Here is a 16,050-nt window from a genome sequence, read left to right as displayed (position 1 = left end):
TGTCAGTCCTGCCCAGGGTGGCCCGGGTAGGTGGGCCTCAAAGAGGCAGGAGGAACAGGCAGAATTCCTGGGATTCTTTTCTGTGCATCATTGTCCAGAGGTCCACCTGGACTCCTTCCCCTTTCTCATTGCTGAGGTCTTCAAGGCACATTCTGGTCCCATAGATCTGAACATGCCGCCAGCTCCATTCAATGAACTCTGAGCATCCACTCTGTACCCAGAAGCTGCTGGGCACTGGCAACCTAGAGTTGAGAGGAATGGCCCCTACTCCAACAGAGCTCACCTTCTAGTGGAAGAGCTCCCTGGGGACCTCAGGGACAGGGTCTTCCCAAAGGGAATGCAGGGGACCAGCCAAGGGGAAGGGATCCGTGAACTCTCCCACCCCACATTGCTTTTCCTGGCCCGTAGCTCGTCCTTGTGGTTTACTCCTTCCTCCGGAAAGCTGCGTGGGACTATGGGCGCCTGGCTCTGCTGATACACAATGACAGGTGAGGAGGGGTTGAGATGGGTGAGCCGTTGCCCTCTTGGGGAGAACCTGCTGCCATGGCCAGGACGCAGCTCTGCCCAGCGCCCGAGCTGCAGCAGGTGTCTCGCCAGAAGGTGGCCTCTGCCCCTGCTCTGCCCTCCCTGCAGGAAGGGGACTTGGAGGGCAGCCATCCCTGGGCACAAGGCCATGTTTTTCTCTGGTCTTAGACTTTCTGGATCACGTGGCTGGACTCCCAGATGCCTGGTGTACCTGGCACAGGGGCAGTTGCTGTCTGTGCCCAGAGGTGTGTGCTCAGCAAAGGAGCTGAGGAGTGCCTGCCCGTGGCAGAGCAGAGGGCAGCCCTCAGCCAGGAGAGGGAGCAGGGCAGGCAGCTGAGACCTTTTCTCTCCTTTCTTACCTCCCTGCCCCTTCCCTGGCTGGCAGCCTGACCTCGCTGATCTATGGGGAGCAGAGCGAGAAGACATCTCCCTCGGAGACTTCCTTGGAGATGGAACGCAGAGACAAGGTGAGTGCTGGGAGTGGTCTAGGCGGTGGGAGTCCTGGCACTGGGCAGGTGGGCGTGGCATGCACAGGAAGAAGCACGGCTTAGACCTTGGGGCTTTGCAATCAGCCAGCCTCAACCGCTCCAGCAGTGTGACCTTGAGCAAATTCCTCAGCCTCCCCCAGACTCAGTTTCCCCACCTGAAAGATGGAGATATTGACCCTACCTATTACTAGGGTGCCAAGTAAGTGTTAACTAATTAAGATATCTTAGAGAGATTTTTAACATTAATTTGTCTTCTCTGCTCAAATCTCCAACCCTTCTCACAGTCCCATCCTGCCCATGTCCCTGCCTCTGACTCTGAGTCAAGGCCTCACCTCCCATTTCACATAGAAGATTCTAGTCATCCAGGAGTCCCTCAGCCTCAGGCTTCCCAGCCCTGTTTAGTGGAGTGCAGTCTGCTGCTTCCTCCTGTTCCCTGGCGAAGGCCAGCCCTCCACCCGACTCATGCATTCCTTCAGCCACTTGCTGGGAAGCACCTGCTGTGTGTCAGCCACTGGTCTGGGAGCTGGGGACCAAGTCCTGCCTCATGATGCTGTCTTCCCCGGGCAGAGGAGATGACCAGACAGAGGCACGGTGGAGAACAAGGGGGAGCTGCGGCACAGGGGGGGAGGCCAGAGATGGTCTTGGGCAGCAGTGACATTTCAGCCGGGCCCTGAATACTTTGAGAGGGAGCCCTGAGAACGTCCTCCCTCCCCACCCCCACACACAGCTGAACTCCTGACAGTGGCCCATGCTGCTGTCACCACTTCCTCACCTCTCACTCATACCCGGCCTCCCACTCACGCCCCGCCTCCCACTCACGCCTCCCCTCCCACTCTCGCCTCCCCTCCCACTCTCGCCTCCCCTCCCACTCTCGTCTCCCCTCCCAGTCATGCCCCCCCTCACTCTCACCTCCCCTCCCACCCACGCCTCCCCTCCAACTCTCGCCTCCCCTCCCACTCACGCCCCCCTCCCACTCACTCCTCCCCTCCCACTCACACCTCCCCTCCCTCTCACGCCTCCTCTCCCACACATGCCCCGCCACCCACTCACTCCTCCCCTCCCACTCACGCCTCCCCTCCCACTCACGCCTCCTCTCCCACTCACTCCTCTCTCATTCACACCCCGCCTCCCACTCACGCCTCCCCTCCCACTCACGCCTCCTCTCCCACTCACGCCTCCCCTCCCACTCACGCCTCCCCTCCCACTCACGCCCCGCCTCCCACTCACGCCTCCCCTCCCACTCACGCCTCCCCTCCCTCTCACGCCTCCTCTCCCACTCACGCCTCCCCTCCCACTCACGCCTCCCCTCCCACTCACGCCTCCCCTCCCACTCATGCCTCCTCTCTCATTCACACCCCGCCTCCCACTCACGCCTTCCCTCCCACTCACGCCTCCTCTCCCACTCACGCCCCGCCACCCACTCACGCCTCCTCTCCCACTCACGCCTCCCCTCCCACTCACGCCTCCCCTCCCACTCACGCCTCCCCTCCCACTCACGCCTCCCCTCCCACTCACGCCTCCCCTCCCTCTCACGCCTCCCCTCCCACTCACGCCTCCCCTCCCACTCACGCCTCCCCTCCCACTCACGCCTCCCCTCCCACTCACGCCTCCCCTCCCACTCACGCCTCCCCTCCCACTCACGCCTCCCCTCCCACTCATGCCTCCCCTACCACTCACGCCTCCCCTCCCACTCATGCCTCCTCTCTCATTCACACCCCGCCTCCCACTCACGCCTTCCCTCCCACTCACGCCTCCCCTCCCACTCACGCCCCGCCTCCCACTCACGCTTCTCTCTCATTCACACCCCGCCTCCCACTCATGCCTCCCGTCCCACTCACGCCTCCCTCCCCCTCTCACCTCCCAATCACACCTCACCTCCCACTCATGCCCCCTCCCACTCACGCCTGCCTCCCACTCACTCGTTGCCTCCCACTCACTCCTCCCACTCTCACCTCCCCTCCCACTCTCACCTCCCCTCCCACCCATGCCTCCCCTCCCACTCATGCCTCCCCTCCCACTCACACCTCAACCTCCTCAAATGTGAGCTCCCATCCATCACTCCACCCAGACAACCCTGAAGGTCAGCAGTGGTTCCCCCCGCCACTAAATCCAATGGACTTTTCTCGGTTCACATCTTGCCTGCGTTCTCCGAAACATCCGACCCTGTAGACCGTCTTTCTCTCTTGCACAGGTGCTCTCCGTTGCATAGGTGACGTCACATTCTTTGGGATTTCCTTCTGCCTCTCTGTCTGCTCCTCCTTGTCTCCTCTGCAGGCTTCTCCTCCACACCGGGAGTCCCCCCAACCAGCTGATCCCATACCCTTCCCCTCGCCCTGACTCCTGGGCAATGATGCCCACACTGACAACTTCCTTTGCCATCTCTACACATAAACTTTTAAATTCCTGTCTCCAGCTAATCCTCTCACTGGGCCCCAGCCTGATTATTCAATGCCTTTCAGAATACCTCCATATGGATATTGTAGTCATTTGGGGTTCCATTTGTCCAAAACATTTCATGGTATCCCACCACACACCCACCTGTTCCTGTGACCTTGGTCTCAGACCTCCCACCATCCTCCCCAGGGCCTCCTCTCCCTCTTACCCAGACCCCCAAGCATGGCCAATGTGTCTCCACGTTGTGTTGCTTTGACCTTCCCAGCTTTCTTTCTCTCCATCCCTCCTACCATCCCCTGGTCCAGGCCTCCAACAGCCTCTTGCCTGGACAACTGCAGTAGCTCTAACTGATCCCTTTAGATCCACACTCTAGGGCCCTTATCCATTTTCCACCTGCATCCAGAGAGGTTCCCCTGCCTGGGGACATATATTCTGCTGCAGAGACCTTCACTGTCTTCCTAGGGCCCGTGGAATCAATTGCAGATGCTGTGCCGTGGCCTGGTAGTTTGGTCCATCCTCGCTTACTCCTCCCAACTCCCCTATCCCTGCCACATGGGTCCATCTTTTAGCTTCTCAACAGGGCCACCTGCTTCCCTCCACCAGCCCTTTCCCAGGCTCTTCCCTCTCCCCCTTCCCCAGTGGCCCTTCTCTGAGTCACTCACCTTTTGTTGAGATTTCAGCTTAAGCATACTTCCTCAGGGAGCCCTGACCACCCCTCCTGGGTCCAGATCTCTTGTTATATAGCCACAGAAGATGCATTCCTTTTCTTTAACATTTTTAACCCTGTCTGTAATGATCCCTCATCTGCAAGATCAGTCTAGTGTGTCTGCTTTCCGCAGGCCCTGAACTTGGATTTGCTCACCACTACACCCCACATCCAATCCAGCCTGCCATGTACTTAGCATCTGATGCAGATTTGTCAGCTGCGCCAAGTAAGCGGAGCCAAATTCCTTCCATTGTCATCCCTCGAGAGGCCGGGTCCTTCACTTGCTAGGATCTGCCCTCTCCAAAGTGCAGAGCCTCAGACAAGTGACTTCATTTCTTGGAGGCTTCCTGGATGGAAAAAGGGCAGCAACATCTACCTTGCAAGGGGCTCGCAGGTTCATTTTTAGAAACATCACTTTGATTTTTTTTTTCTTCTTACAATGACAAAAAAAGTTTTATTTTTAAAAATCTAAGAAGATAAATCCTTATGGCAGCAGTGAGGGGGACAAACTGAAGAGGGTGTAAGTTAAATTAAATGGGGAACAGAGAGTTCAGTGGGGTGGCCCCCACAGTGTCCAGCCAGGATGGGGAGCCTTAAGCCGGGGCCAGGTGGTGTGGGTGAAGAAAATGGGTCTCACCATGGTTCCCGGAGCAAGTTGCGTCAGGTATTGTTACCCCCAGGTGGCGGGGGCTCAGATAGGTGAAGTGAACTGACAGCTGTCACTCTGTCACATCAGCTGAGCTGGCTCCTGAGAACTGTGGCCCTGTATCTGCCTCTCATGTGGCTGTTCAGCTGCTGAGCTTTCTGAATGGTTTATGCCTTCAGAGAGACAATGTGTACTCAGGGGAGGGAGTGTGTATGTGTGTATGTGTGTGCACACACACGTGAGAGAGACAGAGAGAGAGAGAGATCCACACAGGATATTCATGGCCACGCTTCTAGTCATGACCTCTGCCCTTTCCTGGATGACCCATCCTCTGTCTATTCTAGTATACACCTGTGCACCTGTAGTGGAAGGGGCAGAAACACATTCCCAGGAAGATGTGTCCCCAGTGGTGCCTAATCATGAAGGACCATCAAGAAAGCTACTTGTTCCCTTAGTCAGTCACACCTTGTTTGCCCAGCTGGGCCATGGAGACAGACTCTCCATGCAGGAGGGGTGGCTGGACCTCTCTTGGCCCAGCTCTGCCTTGCTAGTTACCCCTCCCTGGGGATGCTCCCCACTGCTGCTGCCACCACTGTGCTATTTCCCTTCCTTGCTCTGACTCACACCTGAACATTTATCCTTAAATTAGCTCCCCAGGACATAGCTGGAGGAATGTCCTGCCATGAACTTCCGCCGATTGGTCATTGTCACCATCAGCCAACCCAACACAGAGAAGGGGCCTTAGGAGGTGGGACTTAAGGGTATGGGATCAGCTGGTTGGGGGGACTCCCAGTGTGGAGGAGAAGCCTGCAGAGGAGACAAGGAGGAGCAGACAGAGAGGCACTTCCTTCTCAAAAGGAAGCAATGAGGACAGGCAAAAAAGAAACAGATGTCCTTTGCTCCCCTTGGCATAAGGCCCGCCTTCTAAGTCTCCTTCCCTGTGTCAAGTTGGCTGATAGTTGCTTTCTTTTGGGAAATACCTCTTCCCCAATCCATGTGGTCGCAGAGGACTATCAATCAAGAGGTCTGCCTGGTTCACAGAAGTGTACATGACCCAGATGGGGCCAATCTAGAGCTGTAAACTTGTGGAAGATTTTGCTAAGTCCTCTGGGATACCAGAAGGAAGCAGGCACCAGGGTAACTTCACCAGCTACCAGAGCTGGCAGCTTTTAGAGCTGCAGGCCCCAGCCCCCTCTCTTACACACCGTTCCAAAGACGACTCTCTCTCTAGTCCCCCATCAATCTCCCCATGGCTGAGGCCACCTTTCCCCACCACCCAGAAACGCCAGACAGCAAGACCCCAAGAGAAAGGCATCAACAGGACAGGACCCTCAGCACATGGCATCAAAGATGCCACCAAACCACGCCAGGTTTCATGATGTTTACCGAGGTGCAGGAATTCAGAGGGAAAGAGACCTTCTCCCTTGCAACACCCATATCAATCCCCTTAAGGGATTTAAAAAAAAATTTTTAATAAGTGGGGTCTTGCTATGTGGCCCAGGCTGGCCTCAAACTCCTGGGCTCAAATGATCCACCTGCCTCAGCCTCTTGAGCTGCTGAGATTACAAGTGTGAGCCTCCATGCCTGGCTTCCTTAAGGAAATTTTAATTGGCCCCACTTGGGTAAAGTTCCCATTGGCCAGTCAATCACTGGAGGCAAACTCCCACTTGGACAGAATAAGAGTAGGAGCCCACTGGACCACAGGCGTCCAGGGAAGGGCATTTCCAGAAGGAAGCATGAAGGACAGACAGAAAGCAACAGACGTTCACCCCAGAAGGAGTCACTTCTCTCCCTCCTGTTCAAGGGTCACCTTCTAAACCCCATTTCCTGTAACAGGAGGGCAGAGATGTCCACTCATTTCCAGGGAAGCATCTCTCCACAGTCACCACTGGTTCCCAACTGAGCTTTCAGACTCTTTTTCCCAGGAAGGATGCCCCGGACACTGCCGCGGCTGCCTCAGATGACCCGGCCGCCTGGGTTCCCAGAGCTGGGCAGGGCAGGCCAGGGCCTGGGTTTTCTCACAGTTTCTCTCCTTTCCCCCCAGGGATTCTGTTCCTGGTTCTTCAACAGCATAACAATGAAGTAAGTGCCCGGGCTCTGTGAGCTTGTGACCGTGTTGCCTTGGGGGTGGGGGGTGGAGGCTCCTGGAAGTTAGCAGCCCCTAGCCTGGGAAAACAGGGCCTGAGCTCTGTACCCTCCCCACCACCTCGACCCATTAGCGGTGAAGGATGCTTTCCTGGTTACAGTTGGTGAAGTGGGAACTGGGCACAGCCCACTGCTCCTGTTATCTCTGCCTCAGTCCTTAGGGAAGGACCACTTTTAGTAGCTGAATCATTACTTGCATGCCTATAGAAATGCTTCTGTGAACTCCACCCCAGGAAAAAGAAACCCTTCCTTTGTGCTATCTGCTTGATTTCTGTGAACATCATTCAACATATCATGTGTTCACCCTGCTGTCCAAGCAAACACATCGGGCAGAAGGGCAGGCCTCTCTCGGCCTCAGTGCCTGCAGAGCAGAGGGGCAGCCCTTGCCCCCCTCACCTTGTGGGTTTCTTGAATGCCAGACCCCACTTTGCAAGCAAGCAGCCCCCAAGTCACCTGTTTTCTCCTGCAAGCCAACCTCAAGTTACCTGTTTTCTCCTGATTCCCTAACACCAGCCAGTTGCTTCAGCAGAGCAGACACTCACCAGAACTCTACGTTCCCACTGCGTAGGCATACATGCGGGCACACTCATACATACATGCACACACACGTACACCTGTGCACACAGCTCTGCCTCCACCTCAGACCCCACACACTCATGGGCTCTCCCTCAATGTGCTCCATCTGTCCTGTCCTGCCCATCCTTTAAACCCCTCCACCCCACCCCTGCCCAAAGACTCCTATCACAGAGGCCCCTCCGTCAGGGACCCAGCATCTGGGAAAGCAGGAAGGCAGGGCATTGCACCGTGCATCCAGCACCCCTTAACAGCAGTGTCATAGAAGACAGCTTAATGCGTTTACTGAGCAGCAATAAGTCAAGCAGAGTCCCCGTGCACAAACCCACGCGGTCTGGTTGGAGAAACAAAGGTGAACAAGACTCTCTTTGTAGCATTCAGAATGGGAGGGTCATAATTGCTGTGCAGACGGCATCTGGGGAAGAGAGAAATGAATTCCAACTGGAAAAGTATAGTTTTGAGCCAGGCATTGGAGGACAGGAAGAGTTTCGACAGGCGCGATGTGGGATGTGGAGGGCACATCAGAAGTAAAGGACTGTGTGAGCCAGTTTGTTGCAGAGATGAGTAGGGTGTGCCCAGACGTGGTAAATCTGGTGTGACTAGAAGGAAGGTTTCATGGTAAGTGTGGTGGGGGAGGGTAAAAGATTGGGCTGGAAGGATCAGTTGGGATTTTTTTTTTTTTTTTTTTGAGACAGAATATCTCTCTGTCACCAGGGTGGTGTGCGGTGGCACAATCTCAGCTCACTCCAACCTCCGCCTCCTGGGTTCAAGCAATTCTCCTGCCTCAGTCTCCCGAGTAGCTGGGATTACAGGCACGTGCCACCATGTCCTGCTAATTTTTATATTTTTGTAGAGACGGGGTTTCACCATGTTGGCCAGGCTGGCCTCGAACTCCTGACCTGAGGTGATCCACCTGCCTCAGCCTCTCAAAGTGCTGGGATTACAGGCATGAGCCACCGCATTGGGCCTCAGCTGGGACTTTGACTGGCATACTGAGAATCTTGGGCTTTCATCTAGAGACAGTAGAGAGCCAATTAGTATTTTTAAGCTGGAAACTCAGAACAATATATGTGTGTAGGCAGAAGTATGGAGAGTGAATGGCATTAGAGAAAGTCCAAAGTCAAGGTGAGCAGTTAAGGAGGCTATTTCAATGGTGGAGGTGGGAGGTGCTGGTGACCTGAACCGGGGCAGTGACTAGAGAAACAATGGGAGGGGAAGATGGGAGGGAGATCATAAGGCTGCAGTCAGTAGGTTGTGGCCTAGTTAAGAAAGAGGGAGAAACTGAGGTCTGGTTTCTGGGGAGGGTAGTAATGCCATTAGGTGGGAGAGGAAACACAAAACGATGAGATGTAGTCAGGGCAAGTATGCAAGCTGACAAAGGAGCTGTTGAAAAAACAAGATTGAAGCCTAGGAGAAAGGTCAGAGTTAGAGATTTCAACTTGGCAGATGGTGCATGGAGGCTGTTGAAGTCATGGGAGCAGATGGGTCGTCCAAGGATGTAAGACCAGAAGCGGCCCAAGGGAGCGCCTCATTGAGGCAGGAGGAAGAGGCATGCTCTGGGCTGGACTCACTGAAGCCAGGCCAGGACAAGGCTTCCCTCTAGGGTGGGGTGGCCCAGCAACCTCTAGTGCTACAGAGGTGGAGTAGAATGGGGGCTGAGGAAAGGACGTTGACTTTGGTGAGTCGGGTCTCTGCTGGGAGGGCAGGCCTAGGATAGGATGTCCAAGACACAGAGGCAGAGAAGGAAGATCACCTTTTTCCAGAGGTGCATGGAAGGAAGGAAGTGAAGCTATTGGAAGGAACTGGAGGGAAAACAGGTCGGAACAGATCAGAGAGTGGATCCTTGAGGAGCTGTTTTATTACGGAGGAACCAACAAGCACTTGAGCCTGGTTGTAGTTTATGGAGAAGAGGTGTGGGTGGACACAGGTAGAGGCAGAGAGAGGAGGATGCCGAAGATGAGAGAGCAGACAGTGGATCCAGCACATCTTCAGAAAGAGGTGGAAGGAAGGGAAGCAATGAGAGCAGAGACAGATAATTAATTGTGAGTAGGAAGAAGGGCGATTGGCTGGAAGGTCAGGGTGGGGCACTTACAAGAAAGATGGAGAAAGGAAACAGGCCTAGTGGTGGAGGCAGGAATTCCTGGCCCAGGAAGAGAATTCTAGTACTCTCAGTGCCATCCAGTCCTGTCCAGCCCTCTGCTCTCTCCACCTGATTGGAGGCTCCTGGACCTCACTCCGCCTCAGGCAGTGCAAGAGGACCTTCCCCTGCTCTCCAGAAGTTCTCATCCATTCCACTCCTGGCATTTCATTCTCAAGTCCAGGGAGGGAAACATTTAGCTGCTCAAAGTTAAAAAATCAAGAACTCTAAATAATTCCTCAAATGGGAACATTGAAAACCTTGAAGGTGTGCTTTTTGTAGTATTGTTTAAAAATAAATCTTTTTTTTTTTTTTTTTTTTTTTTAAGACGGAGTCTCACTCTGTCACCCAGGCTGGAAGGTAGTGGTACGATCTCAGCTCACTGCAACCTCCACCTCCCAGGTTCAAGCAATTTTCCTGCCTTAGCCTCCCAAGTAGCTGGGATTACAGGCACCCGCCACCATGCCTGGCTAATTTTTGGTTTTTTTTTTTTGAGACGGTGTCTTGCTCTGTCACCCAGGCTGGAGTGCAGTGGCACAATCTCGGCTCACTGCAAGCTCCGCCTGCCGGGTTCACGCCATTCTCCTGCCTCAGCCTCTCTGAGCAGCCTCTCCTGTAGCTGGGACTACAGGCGCCCGCCACCAGGCCTGGCTAATTTTTTTGTATTTTTTAGTAGAGACGGGGTTTCACCACGTTGGCCAGGCTGGTCTTGGACTCCTGACCTCAAGTGATCTGCCCATCTTGGCCTCCCAAAGTGCTGGGATTACAGGCGTGAGCCACTGCACCCGGCCTTAAAAATAAATCTGAATCCCAGGCTGGATGCTAGTTTCGCATACAACCTACAATCCTGACAAGGGGGCAGGGGTGGGTGAACCATGGTGTGTCCACCAGTGGAGTGGGGAAGCCTGCATGGTGCTGAGCATGAACTGGTGCACCGTCAACAGAGGCCACTGTCACCATTACGTAAAACCATCGGAAAAGGCTTGAGATTAAATGCCAAGCAAAAGAGCAGTGCATCAAATGCTTTTTATAACTATAATCACCAAGTAAAACGAGCACAACAAGAAAATAAAGAAGGTTGGGCACGGTGGCTCACACCTGTAATCCCAGCACTTTGGGAGGCCAAAGCGGGCAGATCATTTGAGATCAGGAGTTTGAGACCAACCTGGCCAAAGTGGTGAAACTCCGTCTCTACTAAAAATACAAAAATTTAGCTGGGTACACACCTGTAATCCCAGCTATTTGGGAGGATGAGGCAGGAGAATCGCTTGAATCTGGGAGACAGAGGTTGCAGTGAGCCAAGATCATGTCACGCACTCCAGCCTGAGCTATAGAGTGAGACTCTGTCTCAAAACAAACAAATAAACAAAAATTAACTCCAAATGCTTTTTATTATTATCATTATTATTATTTTGAGACAGAGTCTTGCTCTGTTCCCCAGGTCACCCAGGCTGGAGTGCAGTGGCATGATATTGGCTCACTGTAGCCTCAACCTCCCAGGCTCAAGCGATCCTCCTACCTCAGCCTCCAGAGTAGCTGGGACTACAGGCACATGCTACCACACCCAGCTAATTTATATACATACATACATACATACATATATATATATATATATATATATTTTTTTTTTTTTTTGTAGAGATGGGGTTTCACCATGTTGCCCAGGCTGGTCTCGAACTGCTGGGCTCAAGCAATCCACCTGTCTCTGCCTCCCAAAGTACCAGGATTACAGGCGCAATCCACCATGCCCAGCCCCAAATGCTTTTTAGTCATTGTCTTAGGTTCAATGAGATTGTAGATGAATTATTTACTTCTCTTTCGTATTTTCCAAAGTTTCTATGAGCATTTGTTGCTTTTAAATTGTTTAAATTGAAGTATAACATGCACATGGAAAAGTACACACCAAAAAATGTACAGCTTGGCCCGGCGCGGTGGCTCACGCCTGTAATCCCAGCACTTTGGGAGGCCAAGGCAGGCAGATCCCCTGAGGTCAAGAGATCAAGATCATCCTGGTCAACATGGTGAAACCCCGTCTGTACTAAAAATACAAAAAATTAGCTGGATGTGGTGGTGCACACCTATAGTCCCAGGTACTCGGGAGGCTGAGGCAGGAGAATCGCTTGAACCTGGGAGGAGGAGGTTGCAATGAGCCAAGATCGCGCCACTGCACTCCAGCCTGGCAGCAGAGCAAGACTCTGTCTCAAAAAAAAAAAAAAAATGTACAGCTCAGTCATCACAAAGCTAAGGCTGTGCCACCACCATCCTGATCCACAACTAGAACATTGCCAATACCCAGCAGCTCTCTTCCTGCCCCTAAACCTTCATCCCCATCCCATTCTAACTCTATAGCTCAGTATTGCCTATAGTTGAACTTTATGTTTGAAACCACACAGTATGTGTTGTTTGTGCCTGGTAACTTTTACTCAGCATTGTGTTTGTGAGGTTCAGCTATGGGTCATTCATTTTTATTGCTGTATAACAGGGGTCCCCAACCTCCAGGCCACTGACTGATACCTGTTAGGAACCTGGCTGCACAGCAGGAGGTGAGCGAGCATTACACCTGAGCTCCGCCTCCTGTCAGATCAGCAGCAGCATGAGATTCTCATAGGAGCACAAATCCTATTGTGAACTACACATATGAGGGGTCTAGGTTGCGTGCCCCTTAGGAGACTCTAACTAATGCCTGATGATCTGAGGTAGAACAGTTTCATCCCAAAATTATCCCCCCACCGCCACCACCACCCCATACCCAGGTCCATGGAAAAAATTGTCTTCCACAAAACTGGTCCCTGGTGCCAAAAAGGTTGGGGACCACTGCTGTCTAGTATTTCATGATTTATATATCACAGTTCTTGTGTCCATTTCACCTTGACAGATATGTAAGTTGTTTGCAGTTTGAGGATGTTACAAGTAATGCATCTATGAAATTTTTAAACACGTCTCTGGGTACACATGTCATGCATTTCTGTTGGGTATAAACCTAGGAGTGGAATTGCTGGGTCATAGAATGTGCATGTATTCCATTTCAGTAGATAATAGCAACTGTTCTCCAGTGTAACTGGGCCAGTGTATACACCCGTGAGAGCAGGAGAACTCCCAATGCCCCACACTCTCACCAACACTTAGTGTTGTCCAACTTTCCAACTTTGGCAAATCTGGCAGTGTGGAGTGATAGCTCATTATCTCGTCATGGGTTTCAGGTGTTCCTTTTTTCCTAAAAGAGTGCCTCAATACCATGAGTGCTTTGTCTGGTGTCTGCACCATAGCAACCACTCAAAATGTTTGAAGAATTATTAAAAGGATGAATGAATGCTCTATTTCAAGAGTGTTTCTGGATTCCTGAGTGTGTATCTGTAACAGAGCCCCTATCTTTGATATGTCTGTGAAATTCAGTTAAAGTATACTTCAGGGATAACCGAGGCTTTGAGATATAGGGCAATTTCAAAATTGCCTTATATATAAGATATAGAGATATTTCAAAAAAATAAAACTTGGGGAGGGGGTGATCATTTTCTGCCCTTCCCTCCACCTCCCCACAACAAGTGGTGGCCACGCTGGCTCCTGAGGCATGTCCTTGTCTGTGTGTCTCTTCCAGGGATGAGGATCTGATTAACAAGTGTGGGGACGACGCGCGCATCTACATCGTGTTCCAGTACCACCTCATCATCTTTGTGCTCATCATCTGTATCCCCTCCCTGGGCATCATTTTGCCTATCAACTATACTGGATCTGTTCTGGGTAGGCAGAGCTCAGCGGGCCCTGGGGCAGCAGCTGGACCTGAGAGGCAGCCAGGCAAGCCAGTCAGGGCTGGGGTTGAGGGTCTAGACATCTATTTTAATCCTGCCTCTGAGAGTTTGTTGCTGTCTGAACTTGAACAAGCAGTGCTTTGCTTCTCTCATGTGGAGCCTGGAGACGATTCCTCCTTTGTCACAGGTTTGGCCCAGGGCCTGACACACAGCAGGCATATAGTATTAATTCAGTTTGGAACTGAGTGTTCATTCATGGCCCCACTCTGGCTGGGTGTTCCTGGAGACCCTTTTGTGACATGTGACCTACTGCAAAGATCCCTGAACCCACTCTGTTGGACATAACACCATAGGTGCAGAATTTGTCTTGTAGGACCTCTACTCCCACTCATTGGAACTGGGTAAGCCCTTTGGACAGACCGGCATTGTGGATGAGACCTTGGCTTCCAAAACAGAAAAATCATGGCTCCACAATGTTTACCCACACCTGCTCCCCAGAAAATACCTTTGCCTAGCTAATATGTTATTTTACTTACTTATTTATTTATTTATTTATTTAAGACAGAGTTTTGCTATTGCAGCCCAGGCTGGAGTGCAATGGCGCAATCTCAGCTCACTGCAACCTCTGCCTCCTGGGTTCAAGTGATTCTTCTGCCTCAGCCTCCCGAGTAGCTGGGATTACAGGCACCCGCCCCCACGCCTGGCTAATTTTTGTATTTTTAGTAGAGATGGGTTTTCACCATGTTGGCCAGGCTGGTCTCAAACTCCTGACCTCCAGTGATCCGCCCACCTTGGCCTCCTAAAGTGCTGAGATTACAGGCATGAGCCACCGCACCTGGCCGCTAACATGTGATTTAACCTTGTATATGGCAAATCAGTCTCCTGAGCTTCACTTTCCTCAACTGTCTTAGGGATTGGGAGATCACATGCCACATACCTATACAGTGCTTGACATACATAGTAGGCGCTCAGTGAATAGCAGCTAGTATTTCATTTAGAATCGTGAAGCTGAACGGAGCTGTATGAAGACTGTACACCTGGGTGGTGCAGAATAGCACCGTAAATGCCCCAGGGGCAACCAGCTTTTTCCTGATTCCTCAGGTTTCTACCTGTTTATCCTTGGCCAGAGGTAGACCTTAATTAATTCAGTTTAGCACACTGAGTGTCCATGCCACCAAATGCCACTACTAGAGTAATATCTGAGTCTTGTCTCATCCTAAGAGCTGGTATGTTGGCAGTGATAATATCATGCAGGATTTTTAGACACATTTTATAAGGGGGTGTCTGAACTGTCAAACTAATGCACATAGCCAGAAGGATTTCCTCTGAATGAGACAGTGTTGCCTTTTCTGGACGTTGCCAGTGGTAATAGTGTTGCTAATTTCATCATTCTGCTCGTGGCTGGATGGCTGGTGCCTTCAACAAGCATTCACTGGGTGTCCATTATGTGCCAGTTGTGCCCTGGAGATACCACACAAAGAAGTGTTCTTGCTTTCCTCCCGAGAAGCTTTCCTCCCCAGTCAGCAGTGCCAGGGAAAAGAGGCCTCTGATGTTTTTGTTAAAAGTTGGGGAGAAGCTCTGGGGAACCGGAAGGAAGAGGAGGTCAAAGGCAAGCATCTCCAGACCCCACGTATTCATCCAGGAACCTTGAATTCTGGCGCCGCCAGCAACTGAGGAGCCAGGCTCAAGGTCAGCAACTTCTTTCTCTTTCAGACTGGAGCAGTCACTTTGCTCGGACCACCATTGTCAATGTCTCCACAGAGTAGGTACCTGATCTTAACCTCCCATTCCATTGGCTGGGGGTGTTGGTGTGGAGAGAAGGTCTAACATGTCAGTTTGTAACATAGGCACCATTTTGCTGATAAGAAAGGCCTGGTTTCCCTGGGAACCGGGTCCTGAGTGAGATGCCAGAAACTGCATCCTCTTGGTGGGGCAGGACTCTTGGTGTGAGATGAGGCCCTGGGTCCTCATCTGTCATGAGTGGAGCTGCCCAAACTGGCCAGTCATGAAGACGTGGAGAAATGGTCCTATTTGCAGTATACCCAGATCCCAAGAGGCAGAGACCCTGTGCTGAAAGAGACTGAAGATTGTTTTCCTGCCCCCAGTAGGTTCCAGTCAGCCATCATATACCTGAGTGAATCATGGGCCTGACAGTCCCCCTCAGAGTCCCACAGCAGACTCATGCCCCACCTCTGCCATTAACTGGCCCCTAGATCTGAAGCAGTGCACCCCAACACTGAGCTTCAGTCCTTATTCATGTCCATCATTGGGGAAGGGCTGGTGGACATGCTCTCTGAGCCCCTTCCCCTCACGGGCCAAGAACCTGTGGGTTTCAACATCAGCCGACCTGACTCCTGGCCATATAAATTTGCCCTGAGCCAAATGTGGCCCCGTTGGTCCATGCCATGGCCCAGGTGTCTAGGCCAGCTTGGCTGATTCCTGACAAAGCTGCAGAAGCAGTTCCAGCAAGTGTGAGTGGGGTTCACACACCCCTGCCCCACCTTGCCTACCCCAACCCCTATCCCTCTGCCCCTGCTCTCCTGCAATACACCTTGGAGCAGACTGGTTTAACCCAAACTCTGAAATCAGCAGAAAGGGGCTATGGCATCCTCTCACATCTGCTTTCACCATATCCTCCCCTGGGGATGCCAACCAGAGCAGGGATATCGGCTCCTTCCCAAGGCCCATTG

General features: G+C 52.3%; 1 protein-coding gene across 15 annotated transcripts in view; it reads left to right on the top strand.

Moving 5' to 3' along the window:
- The window catches only part of TMEM63C (transmembrane protein 63C), an 84,472-nt gene that overhangs the window by 43,723 nt on the left and 24,699 nt on the right, over positions 1-16,050 (top strand). For all 15 annotated transcript variants that reach the window (XR_008659391.2, XR_010122055.1, XR_010122056.1 and 12 more), the window contains 5 exons: positions 409-488; positions 911-992; positions 6,804-6,841; positions 13,210-13,352; positions 15,074-15,122. Coding sequence is in view for 11 of the 15 variants with exons in the window: in XM_055288664.2 (XP_055144639.1) it covers positions 409-488; positions 911-992; positions 6,804-6,841; positions 13,210-13,352; positions 15,074-15,122 (392 nt within the window). In the remaining 4 variants the exon portion in view is untranslated. The remainder of the gene's footprint in view (positions 1-408; positions 489-910; positions 993-6,803; positions 6,842-13,209; positions 13,353-15,073; positions 15,123-16,050) is intronic.

This window comes from Symphalangus syndactylus, chromosome 8, assembly GCF_028878055.3.
Source record: "Symphalangus syndactylus isolate Jambi chromosome 8, NHGRI_mSymSyn1-v2.1_pri, whole genome shotgun sequence".
NCBI lineage: Eukaryota > Metazoa > Chordata > Mammalia > Primates > Hylobatidae > Symphalangus > Symphalangus syndactylus.
The sequence above is the reverse complement of the archived record's forward strand: the minus strand, read 5'-3'. Positions and strand labels throughout refer to the sequence as shown.